The sequence below is a fragment of the Heliangelus exortis genome, chromosome 2, assembly GCF_036169615.1.
Source record: "Heliangelus exortis chromosome 2, bHelExo1.hap1, whole genome shotgun sequence".
In the NCBI taxonomy this organism is placed as follows: Eukaryota; Metazoa; Chordata; class Aves; order Apodiformes; family Trochilidae; genus Heliangelus; species Heliangelus exortis.
Genome location: NC_092423.1, coordinates 107,878,558 through 107,891,819, shown reverse-complemented (window position 1 = coordinate 107,891,819; position 13,262 = coordinate 107,878,558). Strand labels below are relative to the sequence as shown.

General features: G+C 40.0%; 1 protein-coding gene across 1 annotated transcript in view; it reads left to right on the top strand.

The window, feature by feature from the left end:
• KLHL14 (kelch like family member 14) overlaps window positions 1–13,262 on the top strand; it is a 61,939-nt gene that overhangs the window by 36,417 nt on the left and 12,260 nt on the right. Inside the window, 2 exon segments of the mRNA XM_071737443.1 lie at window positions 8,192–8,281; window positions 12,731–12,809. Coding sequence (XP_071593544.1) covers window positions 8,192–8,281; window positions 12,731–12,809 — 169 coding nt within the window.

Below are 13,262 nucleotides of genomic sequence, written 5' to 3'. Positions count from 1 at the left end.
AGGGATGCTTTCTAAATCCATGAAGAGTTTTTGAAGAGATGGAACAAAATTTCTGGTATGAGCACTCATTGGGTGTGATTCTTTCTGATCTTTATCTTCTGATCACAATACATTTTGCATAGCAGTTTTTCTGAAAACATTATACAGTACTGTTATCATACAAAGCAGAAGAAAATTAACATAAATTTAGTCTAAATCTGTTAATGGATTTTTTCCAGATACACATTCTCATTTCATCTTCTGTGTATAGATTTAAAAAGTAGGTGGTCTGTGCCAGTTTTATGTAAGTCTGTGGTTTTGCTGCCCAGGTCAAATTTCTTTGTCCGATGTGATAATTGTCTCTGGGTCTGTCGTTTCCCTTCCTTGGGGAGGTCTAGGTGAGTAACATTTCTGCCTGATTTCTATTAGAGAAATCATTCTTTGGTGTTACCTACCTTCTGTGAATTGATTCCTGTGTTTCCTTCTCCATTTCTTTGCCCAGTAGTTAGTACATTTTAGAGTCTGCCCATCCTTGGCAAAAAGAATATTATAAATTTTATTTAATTCTCTCCATCCTGGAAAAAGCGTCAACGTTAAGTCGCTCATCTCCTGGTACTTGAACAACCATTTTGGTGGTGATGAGAATGTTAAGCCCTGCCCAGGCATCACCAAGTAGCTTTTTTATTTCAGGGTGCTGGTAGGGTGCTGCAGAACTGAGGAAAAAATCTGGACTGCAGTCCTGGCTCAGACAGCAATGTTCCCACCTATGAGTGTTCATCAGGGCACAATCAGGGCTGGTGGCTTTATGAGGACAGACCTCAGCATGGGTCCAAAGTCCACCCAGGACCCAAAGACAAGGCTGGAGACACACTGCAGCATACCTACATGGGGTCTATCCAGGTCTAGGTGTCCAGGTCTGAGCTGAAATGGGGTTCCTGCTCCTATGGGCAAGTGATGCTGAGGGAGACCTCAGGCTGGCCAGAGTGACTGGGTCATGTTGGTGTCCTCAGTGTTCTGACAGTATGCTGTCAGAGGGGTGTGTCCATTAAAGAGGAACTTGGCCCTCTTGGAGTCCCTGGCAAGGGACCCCTGAGCTTTCTTTAGGCAGCCTAAGTCAAATATTATATGGACATTGCTACTTCTGCATGCTGTGCTGGGGCATGCTGGAAGGTAGGCATATTGGAGTTTCAGACTTCTCTTCAGATAGCATCAGCTACCCACATCTCCTGAGAAAGAAAGCATTTTTGAAGCTTTTTTCCTGGTGCTAAGCACTGGACTGATATTTCTGGCCTTCCCTGCTTTATGTCTGGTGCTTTAGGTATGTGCTCCACTTCCTTGTTAACAAAACCTTTTGTTTGTGAATTCTGAACTATTAAAAAGAAATGTGCAAAAATCCTTAGCAGTGCAATTTTGAAGGTTTCAATTTATCTATTGTGAGTGAACTCATGTGTGTCAAAACTGCTGTTTTAATGTGGTGAAATGTGGGCACATCCCTTTTCCATGTAGTTTTCCAAATGGAAAATCACATTTTTCTTCTTCTCCTGGAATGATTTCAAGACTTAGTGGGGAAAAAAAATCGAGTTCTGGTTGCTTTAAAATAATATGTTTGTCAAGAACATAGAGTAGCATAGGAAGTACTGAGACCGAGAGAGAAAATAGAGTAAGATTCAGCTTGGGAAAAGTAGGAACCAAGTAAAATCTTGATGCATGTGATGGATTCTTTTAAAGACATGGATCCTGGAGAAGCATGAGCAGGATCTGGCTAGGAAGACACAAGGGGTGATTGCAATTGGAAGGTTACCTTCAGAGGAGACCAGGAGAACATCTGCATCTCAAGGTCAGGTAGAAATTGAGCCATGAACAAATGCAATTGGTAACAAACAGTTGGTCATTAGCACATGACTCCTGGTTGGAGTCTTTCCTGTGGCTCTGTTACAAAAGTCAGTGCATGTCCTTGAGATGATATCTTGGAGGATGTGAAAGCCTCCAGTGGGACAAAAGAGTATTTATTTCTGGAGCTTTCTGGCAGCTCTGCTGTGGTTTTCTCCCATCAGGGACTATTCATAATTTCCTCCATAAGGAGATTTTGTTGTGTGAAATGTCATGTGTGAATGTCTCATCATGAAACTGCAATGATGTGACTGACAAGATGCTGTTTCCCAGGAAAATATGTTGGGCTCTACTTTAGAGACCATAAATCCGGGCCTGAGTAGGTACACAGCATATTCTGCTGAGGAGCAGCTCAGCAGTGTCACTGAGGTGGTGACACCCGTGGTGGTGGACACCAAGTGATGAACAGTCTGTGGGAATCAGTGGGACAGCTGGGTAAAGAATGTATCAAAACAGTTAACTCCTGGCATTTGAATAAAAAATGTTTTCTTTTCATTACTAAGAAATATGTGTGTAATGTGAAATACTTTAATATGAAATACCAGTCACTATGTAGTGAATGATTCCAAGTACTTTCATCTGCTCAGATAACAGTTTCTTAGTGCTTTTCTTGCAGTAAGGGCAGTTTTGAGGTGGCTTTTCACCTTTTCTTACTTCCAGCCTGAGAAGAAGTAGGGGTTGTGTCCTAGATGAACTCTGCTGGTGTGTGTCCATCTTACCTGTGATGGTTTGGGTGGAGTTGCCACTCAACTGGCCATGGGGGTGAACAGGTTGTGAAGTTTAAAGCTGAGCTGATGAAGTTCTCTGTGGTGCATCTGAACCAGAGCTATACCAGTTGTTTTCAAGAAAGATTTGAAGAGACAGTGCTTCATCTTGATCATTTTAGCATTCAATTATTGTGATTGCTGTCCCAGGCTTCCCCCAGAGAGTTGAGCTCAGACTTAAGGTTGACACTGGTGTGTTACCAGAAAAAATACTTCCACATATTTGCTTGGATTTGAGGTGACAGGGTACAGTTTGGCTATAGGAATTCTAACAGTGGTATTTAGCATCTACTGTTGATTATTCTCCTCTTCTAACTTAGTTTGATTGGTTTTGTAGCAGAAAATACCAGTGGGTGAACGCCTGATGCCTTCAAAGTCAATGGCAAAGCTCCTACTATATTCACTGAGCCTAGAATTTCTTACTTACTGTGGTCAGTCTTTCCCCACAGTTATTAAATAACAAACAATTGAATAATTCACAAAGGAATCCAAACATTTATTTGTATAACCTCCTTGGGGAGAAATAACAAATAACATTCAGTAATAAATTCATAGTCTTGCTACAAATGATGTATGAAACAAAGGTGAACAGTATCTGATATTCTGTATTCAAGAAACAGTTGGACCGGCTGTGACCTCTGACCAGCACTTTGGGTAGAGGATTGGGAATGAAACAAATATTGTATCTCTGCCATGAGCAGATCATAGTCTCCTCAAGTGCAGGTGGTATCTATGCTAGGAAGAGACACCTCATGTTACTCTGCCCTCTGGAGAACCATGAAAATACCCAGTTTTGAAGTAGCAGTGGCTGAATGTAGCCAACAAATTAGGTTGCTAATATTGTGGAAGGTCATTACTGACTCCATATGTCCTCTGATAATGACATCCTGGTTCTGGAAACACACTCTTCTTTTGCGTCATCTGCACAGGCCATTAGAGATTATAAGCATGACTTCTTGGTGTGTACTCAGTCTTGAAGGGGCTATGTTCAAGCTGTGCAGTGGCTGAGGAAGAGATTTCTTGGCTTTCCTCATGGTACCGCCTGTATTTCAAGCAGCTGAATAGTTCAGGGCAGTGAAAAATCTATGGATTTTTAGGGTGGTTTTTGTTAATTGTTTTTTGACTTTGAGCAGAAGAATCAAATTCAGTTCCTGAAAGGAGTTTTTAGCATATCAGGGAAATGGCTGTGGGCTGTATCAAAGCTTTCAAATCTCCTGAGACCAGAGCTCATCCTTCCTTCTGTCTTGAAAAATGCCATTCCTGTTCCCCCTTTCTTCTCTCTAGTTAGTGTTGAAGTGACAATAGACAGGGGAATGGGGGTTGTAAGGGGAAGGAGGAGCTGATGACCCTTTGATTAATGTATGGAGAGCAACCAGATGCTGTTTCCTAAATGTTCAATTGTTGGCAGAAATTAAGCAAAACTGAGCAAGAAAAACAGTATGTTATTTTTTGTTAGGTGAGTGAGGTGCATCACTGTCACTCCAATAGAAAAGTTCAAGTACCTTTGGAGCATTGCATCTGGGCTGATCTCATAGGCATTACGATTGAGAGCATTTGATTTCATGAGCTCTGAGTTGTAGACCCTTGTTTCTGAGAGTAGGTGCCAGAACATTATCTGGTGCCTTTCATTAATAAGATTTGGCATATGTGAGGAGTTTTTGCCTGGGACTGCTATCCTGATGTGCAGAGTGTTTGTATGTTGCATCTGAAGGACATCCATGACTGTTACCTCCTGCACAATGTCACTGATGTGTAGTGAAGTATTCCTGAACAAATACCACTGCACTCTTGGACTTCACTGCTTTCCAGATCATTCCGAAGTATAAATCACTGGTTTTGACCTAAAATGCTTTGCATGTTACATATCAGTACCTGAGGAGTTTCCTACCACCTTACTAAGGGTCTGCTGCTGACCATATATAAATTTCATGGGAATGGGGCTGGTGGGGTTGTTGTCCTCTCTAGGACTGCTTGAATTCATTTGCACTCATGGTCCAGGAAAGCACTAGTTTGTTAACCATGGGCCTCTCAAGCTTTGGAGAGTGTGTGTTAGGGACAAGGGCTTAGGGGAGATAATTTCTGCTCACCCTACTTGATCTACTTGTATTTGTTCATCTCATGTAATTTTCTGGCACCTCTTGCCTTGGTAGCCAAGCATGTTTCTCAGATGACCATGGCTTTTTTCCCTCTTGTCCTTTTAAATAGTCTTTGCTCCTTCCTTTTAAATCAGTCTTTAATAAAGTTGAAAATTCTTGCACAGGGCTTTATAAACATGTGTTATTAAATTTTAAATCTGTTTTGAAAGTGCCTCTATCCTACTCCCTCCTAGTAAAGTGACCTTTTTAAATGGAGGGAAGTGGGTTTAGATGACAGTCATGATAAATGCGGTCATGTTCACTCAATAAAATAAGGCCCAGTGCATTTGAGGATAAATCAGTGAAATGTACAGCCCCACCTGTCTGTCTCCATCATTCATTTCCACTGTCACTTTCACAGTGGCTGATGGATCACAGTTGCTGTAAAATTAGACAGCCTTTAATCTCATTTCATCCTGATTAGCTTCTCCTTACCCTTTCCCTCTAACTCACTGACTGACACGCTAAAAACTCACACCGGGCTGTGTTTGAGCGTGGAGTACAAACTTCTCTTCAAATACCCTTTTTTGTGGGGCAGGCAGGTGTTCCACTGAGCTGAAATCAAAAAATGAGAGGAGGGGGTTTCCAGATTATTAAGGCAAAACAGCAGACAAGGGCTCATATAAAATTAATGGAAGCAGCAGCCTGGCCAGAGTGTGTGATGGGCCATATTCTTCCTTTTACACCTTGCCAAGCCCCTGGTGAGTTTGAGAAGATTCTTCCTACTAGAGGCTTAATTAAGCGTGCTCACTGCCATGTGAATTTCACTGTATCTGTGACAAGTTATGTCCTATATGGGTGTGTTCAACAGGAATTAAGAGTTTGCAGCACAAATTTGCTGGTGCTTTCAATGGGGCTTTTTGTAGCAGTAAAAAAAGTTCCCATAATTTCAATTTCTGTATACAAGTCATGATTCTGAGGGACACTGAAAATGGCCAGGGAAAAAGACTGAAACACCGATGATTTAATAATTCAGTGTCAAAATTCCTTCCCCTCATGGATGTCCACAGTGTTGCTCTGTCCCCCCTGTTTTGTCCAGGACCTTCCAGCCCTGTGGGCAGATTCATGAGACCCAAGAAAAGAGTTTTCCCCAAAGCTCTGCAAGAAACATAGGTCATAGTAGAGGTCTGCAGTGTTTTATTGCAGTCACCTTTCCTTCTGAAGTCCAAATACTACTCTTCTTTCTAAGGCAAACTTACCATTAGCTTTTCCATAAAATACAGATGGTAGTGTGGGTCATTTAGGCCCAGTCCCCTACCAGTGGGAATGTTGCCATGCACAGGGAGCCAGGATCAAGTCCTTAGTTTTCAAGGTTTAATTATCATCATAAGTGTGGGAGTCTTACTACATAGCTGATATGCATAGTAACAGCAAAAAAGCTTAAAATATAATTTCTTCCTGTACTGGCCCTGTTTTTATCAATATGGAGGATAAAAAACCAAAAAATGTCTGCAAAAATGAAAAAACGTGGAAAATATGCATGTGTGCTGCCTGCAGGCAGTACTTCTGATAAATGCTAGGTCTGTCCAGACTGACCAAAGGAAGAGCCTGGTTAAGAGTACAACCATTGGCTTGGACCTGATTTGAAACCATAATGGAGCATTGGAAGAGGCAAGAACTGAAGCCCCTGCAGACTGATCCAGGGAAGTCTCTTCTTGAAAGGGTCCTAAAAAGCATCTAAGCAAAGCAGCAAATTTCCCAAATTCATTCTGTAGTACAACAGTTCACAAAATCAAGCAAATTACTGGGTTTTGGGAGAGACAATTTTAAAACGGAAAAATGTCTGAGATTAAAGAATAATAAAAATACAATGTGGGGGCTAACAAGAAAACAAAAATCCTCTTATTCTTTCATGGCACCGTAGGAATGTATAGGTAGTAAAAAATCTTAATGCAGTGCCTAGTATAGGGTTATTTCCCAATTATATAAAGTGAGCAGTAACAAATAACCTTAATTAATGAACTTCTATTGTACATGGCTGCTCAGTTCAAGAACTGCTTCACTTACATGACTTGTAGGAGCACAGACTATGAAAATTATATTCGACCTTTACAAGAAACTAAAAATGTACCTTACTTATTTGTCATTGCCTTGGTGAAAACTTCAGTAAGAAGCTTAAGTGAGCCCACTTGATCTTTAAGAAAATGTGTCCTAAATAATAAAGCTGTGCGTATTTCTTATTATTATTTGCATATGCTATACTGCACAACTGCATTCTGAGAAAAATAAAAGATAATAAAACAAATGAAATGAGAGATATATCACCCAAAATAATCCAAGTGTGAGATAGGCTGACTCTTTTCTCTTTTTTTTTTTTTTTTTTCTTTTTTTTTTTTGGCATTGGCAAAAGAGCACAAAGTAAGAGCTGGCCCTGAGTCATATTGATTTCCCACTGCACTGGTTTCCTAAGTGCTCTGTTGATCCGTGTCAAGCAATAAGTTCCCTGCCTGTACATGCACATCACCTCCCCATTTGTCCTCACCTAGATTTAAGGTGCCCATATGATGAGCTGAACAAGGACATAATTTTTCCTGCTGGTGTCACTGGGCCAAAACTATTCTATGTGGTATGATAACTAATGCTGTGTAAGTTTACATTTAACATATAATATCCAAATAGTGCTTTATGGCACACCACAATAATATGTACATATTATGTATATATAAGCCCCTGTCTCTTTGTCTTAGTACTTGCAGTGGAAAATGTAAATTTTTTAAAAAAACTATTCTTATGACTTTAGTTGGTCCGCAGTAATCCTGACACCTCCAAAAAAAAAAAAAAAAAAAGGATACTGAAAACCTAATACCACATTTTTGATCTTTGTTAACAAAGGGCTTCCTGATTAGATGAATAGAAAATGTGTGGTTGTGCTGCTAATGACATTGTACAGGAAATTAAGCGTATACATTTGGAAAAGGCATTAAATCAGCAGGACCTTAATTTAAAAACTTAAAACTGTATGGAAATGCAGCTTGTTCATTGCTGTGTAATAGAAAGCTACTGAACACACTGACTCTTCTTGTGGAAACATTACCACCAGAACAAAGCTGGGCTGCGGATTTTTTTTAGTGTTTCCTAGCATTCTAGGATTCCTAGCATCTGCCTATTTTCAGAGAAATATCAGGAAACTTCACCCCTTTTTACAAGTTCTTTTTAGGGATGCATATACAGCAGTTGGGCATGCTGGGGGTACTGAGGGGCCAGAAATGCAGCTTTTTTCCTCAATTATTTGCAAGATTGAGTAACATAAGACTGCTACATGTGGCTATGTCTGCTGCTAATTCAGTGGACTTGGATACTTGGAGTGATGCATTCCCCCGTTATTTCCTGCAGATTTAATACCAGTATTGTATTTTGTACCTTTGGAAATAATTGATGGACTTGGTACCCTGAGCTGACAAAGAATTCTTGCTTTACTTGCAGTTATGCCATATAACAGTGCTCATCACTGTGTCGTGGAAGTGGAAAACTTCTTGTTTGTGCTGGGAGGAGAAGACCAATGGAACCCTAACGGTATGTATAGAACATTAAAAGACACAAGCAGCATTTGCCTCCCTGGGTCTGTCTTTCTGTCAGGTCAACTGCTGTAGTCATTACCAATGGATTTTGAGGACCCTCAGCCTAGCTGTTGAACCTAGGAAGGGCTACTTTTAGATGCTGATGCAATAAATATCCAGTACTTTAGCATCTCCAGCATTAGCATCTCCGTCATTCATGAGCTCCCACCTCCCTTGAGAAATGCCACAGGCAGCAGAACAGACTCTTGAATGCATGCACCAGGCAGCAGCTGTTAAGAATTTTAACCTTCATTTCCAGTCTCCTTCCAGTCATAATATAATAGTGCTACTGCAGTAGATGAATGCTTCTTTTCTATTGTCAGACCAGATACTCACAGCTGAAGTTGTTAATGTGTTAATTATCTAGATTCTGAGATTCTTAAACTGGTCCTTTTTTCAGTCTTTTGCAAGAGCTTTTCATATAGATTATCTGCTGCTACCTTCTTTGATTTGATTACTTCATAAATTTACTGCAAAGAGAAATTAAACAATTTAACAGGCTTCTGAGCAACGCAAAAGGAGAATACCATGCCTTGCAAAATTCAGAAAATTGTCAAGCCATTGTTAAAAAGCTTGCACACGAAGAAAGAGTTGTAGTTGTAGCAGTCTGTGTAACAGAGATAATTATGACTGAGAAACCATAAAACAGCTTGCAGGTACACATTTTTACTTTAAAACACCAGAGGATCCAGCTGAAATTACATATACTGCATATATTTTATTGTGAATGCCCCATTTCAGCATCTGCACTAAGCCAAATTATAGAAAATTGTTACATCTGTTCACTTCCTAAAACCTGAGACAAACAATCCAGTCCACCCTATTAGCATATTTCCGGTGTAGTTAAAAAGATGGCTAAACATCTTAGGAGAAGAGCCCTGCAGTTCTATTGTTGCATCTCCTTTATATTAAAGAGAAGATAGTGTGATATCATCAATGACAATTATTATTAGGAGCATCAGACACATCCAAAAACTGAGGGCCCCTGTTGTGCTTGGTGCATCCGGATAATAAGACGCAGACCTTGTTACAGACAGTTTATAATTAAATTGAGGATAGAAGAGAAGAAATGTGATTACCCACAGCATAAGGATGTGGAAACTGAGTCTCAAGGTGATGGAGAGATGTTAGAAAGGGCACATGCCCTGCATAAAAGGTAGGAGTCAAGTACAACTGTTTGTGTGATAGATAACATCTTAGGTCTAAGGTCACCTAGATCAACTCCTGAGCTGAAGATGTTGCTGAAGACCTCTAACATTGTCCTTGTTCTGTGAATACCAGATTTTTCTGTAAGGAAGATAGGAATAAAAGATAGGAGCATTGCTGATTCTGATCTCTTTCTGAATTTACTCCAAGAGAAATGGATCTTACTGGTCACAAAAAAAGTGAACATCCTGTGCTATTGCTGGTCTATTTCTTTTGTGGAACTGATATGCTCTCTATGTGCAGCTGCATGGGAACCACTTGCACATTGCCTCTTGAGTTTATGTAAAAGCTCATCTGCTCTTGCCACAGCACAGAAGTGTTTTCAGATTGACACTAACTGGAACTGTCTTATCAGCACTTTCAGTTTCAGGGCTTTTCAGTAAGAATGTGTCAGGTGTTTTTCCAGTGGAAAGAATCACCCTTAAGGTGGGGGCAGTGGAAGGAACACCATAAGTTTCTTTAGTTGGCAGACCTACAGATATTTGAGAATCTGGGTGGGCCCCAAAGAGCACCCATGCCTCTTCTGTGCTGCTCCTTGACTCCTAGAGAGCACGGGAGACTTTTTTCTCACTTTTTCACATCCTCTTGTGACTATGTCTTTCCATTCACAAAGGATCCCTGCCTGAGTAAACACTGATAAAAGGAGGTTGCAGAACACAGGCATGGATTTAAGACTGACTTTCATAACCTTCAGACACCTTTTGGCTTGGCTGTAGAGACCTTCCTGTAGAGTGCAGAGAGCAGCATCTGCCTCCTTTTGTCCCATCATTCTGCTAATTGCTAATGCTGATTTATGGTCATTTGTCACAGTTTCTTCATTCTGACAGGTGCCTCCTAGCATGTTTAACTTCCTGACTCAAGAGTAAGGCAAAATAAAAGATACTTTCTTTCAAACTGAAGTCCAAAATTAAGCTGGAGTCAAACAGGTTACACCAGGCAGCCGAAGTGGGTTAGCAAGTCCATCTCATGCTATCACAGGCATCGTGTAGACACATTTTCTAAATTTTCTAAGCTATTTCAAAAAGCAGTTGAATATTTTAGCCCCAAATACTACTGTTGGAAAGCTGTTACAGAATCCAGTTGCTCTAAATGAATAGAAGCCTTATTCTAATTCCCAGTAAAATGTATTCTTTGACTGTCTAAATCACCTTGTTCACATGCCAAAGTTGGCCTTTAGCTTAATAGTTTTTCCCCTCCTGGAGATTTTCTCCCCCAGTCTATTACAGACAGTGCTTCCATCCCCTTTTAGCTTTTGTTTTCCTAGGTACAACAAGCCAAGTTCTTTTTCTCCTGTGATAAGGTACACTTTCTGTTTCTTCTGTCACAATAGTAGCTCTTCATTCTGCCTGTCCTGGTTTAATTTTATCTCCCTTCCTGTGAAGCAACCATATTTTGTATCCTGTATTCCCACTCCAGGCTCTCTATACCCTTCTCTTTCTAATCTGTGCTATCCAACTTTCTACACACATGGCATTTGTTAGTGACTGTGTGTATGACACATGTCAGGAGGCCAAGGTCCCCAAGCCATGCTTTTGTGCAACAACAATTAAAAAGCTGCTATATAACCAGTGACCACTGAAATCCCCAGTAACTGTGAAAGATGTAGTGAATCTGGCAGCATTAAAACCTCCTGCTAGAAGTACAAACTTAGGATCAATGCTTAAATTGGTTTGAAATGCTGCTTTTTAAAATAGAAACAGATGAATATATGTCCTAAATAGTGAGACCTACAGCCAGGCAGATCCCTGCTGTTACTCTTTCACTTTTTATTAAATATTTAGCTTTCAATGGTTCTTTTTCTAAACTGTCTGTGTAGACTGAAGGAATTCAGCTAGGGACCAAAAGCAACGCCGTGCTTCACCGAGCTCTGTGGCAAAAGGACCAGTTGCCCTGTGTGTACAGGGATCTCACCCTATGTCTTCGGATTTGTTTGAGTGGTGCTCAGCATATAGGGCTTTGTTCCTCACTAGGCATCACACTGGATTTGAGGGAAAATGTTGCTTTAATCATCAGTCTTCTGCTTTGCCCTTCTTATGTAAAACGGGCTTATACATAGTGAGAGAATGGGTTTGCTTTCAGAGTGGTCAACATGGTTTCTTTCTCTGTTTCCTTGTAGAACATGATCTTAAATTATTATGAATATAAATTCTAGCTGTGTTGTTATTCTTCTCTACAGTCTTGATGGCATATTTACACATGCTGAAGTAAGTGTGGAATGAAACAAGCACAGCCAGCCAATCCTACAGAGGCCTTTCCAATGCAAAAATATTCACCTTGCAGAATACCCAGTGACCATTTATAGAACTGTGACATATGCAGTTGGGTTATTCTTCTGGCCTGTGAAGCCTCTAATTCAATTTTTTAGTCACACATACATCAACAAAGGTTTCTGTTTCCAAGATCCTCATCTGTTGAAGTCTCAGGTGTTACAGAAAATTGTCATACACTCTCTTGCTTCAGTTTTCATGCTTTTATGTCAATCTGCATATAAAATAAGGTGGAATCTTAATATCATGAAGGCATGAGTACAGTTCTTGGGCTTGACAGCAGGGATAAGCTAGTTAGCTGGTGTGTGTTGCTCATGTTTTATATTTTAGCTAACACAATTGGAATAAAACTCTACGAGTGTATTCCCCCTTCGATGCACGTGTGTAATTCCTTCTAACTTAACACTGAAAGTAGCTGGTAGAATAAACCATCTAATGCAAACACTGCATGCCCCATGCTGATGGCTTATGCAGCTCCTGGTTATTTGCACATAGAGATGATGTGAAGAGAAAGAAAAGTACATGTTCTCCCTTTGGCTATTTTTTTACTGGACACCAAATACTCTAGTCATAAAAATACCATAGGGATGACCTCTTTTGGGCTGTACTTTTGTTTAGTGCTGTGATTTATTGTGGCTGGAAAAGTACCACAACATCTATAAGTAAATTTAAATACACATTTTCAAGATCTTATTACAGAGAGCAAGAATAATCTCTTATCTGCTTTTACTGCTAACAATTGGTAATTCAAACCTTGCAGTGCCCCATTTGTTGAATTATTACTGTACACATAGTGTAATCATACATTGTTGTAAAAGGGGGAACCCTTCATAAAAGCTGTCAACTTGTGAAGTGTATGTAATATATATTACAATCGTGATGTTAAATACATGAAACAAACAGCTGAGTGTCAAAATAATCTATCTTTACAGGGAAACACAGTACAAACTTTGTTAGCCGATATGATCCCAGGTTTAACAGCTGGATACAACTTCCGCCCATGCAAGAGAGGTAAAAACCTGCTATTACGTGTTGTTCAATATATGCTTTATCATCCTAAGAGCAGTTGAAGTTTGTCTTAGTTCTTGGAATAAGGAGGTCTACAGAGGCACTGAAAATACTGAGATAAAGGCAGCATGCAGTTGTGTCCCATTTTTCTTAACTAATTTTTTTAAACTTCCCAGATTCAAACCTCTGTAGTGCTAATTTGTATCAAATAACCATGGGCTTTGTGCAATTACTGGTTGCCTGAGTATGGTTTGAAGGAGTTTTCTGAATGCTTCATAGTGTCCTGTCATGTTCAAATGTCATGATGAGTTTGCTGTAAATAATCGGTATAGTAAGATATTTTGTAGGGAACTGAAACTTCCACACATTGACCCCATACTGGTTCACCACACCAGCCATGAAGACCTATCCTCAACATGACTCACCTTGTCAGAGGACTCCTAATCCTAGTTGGTC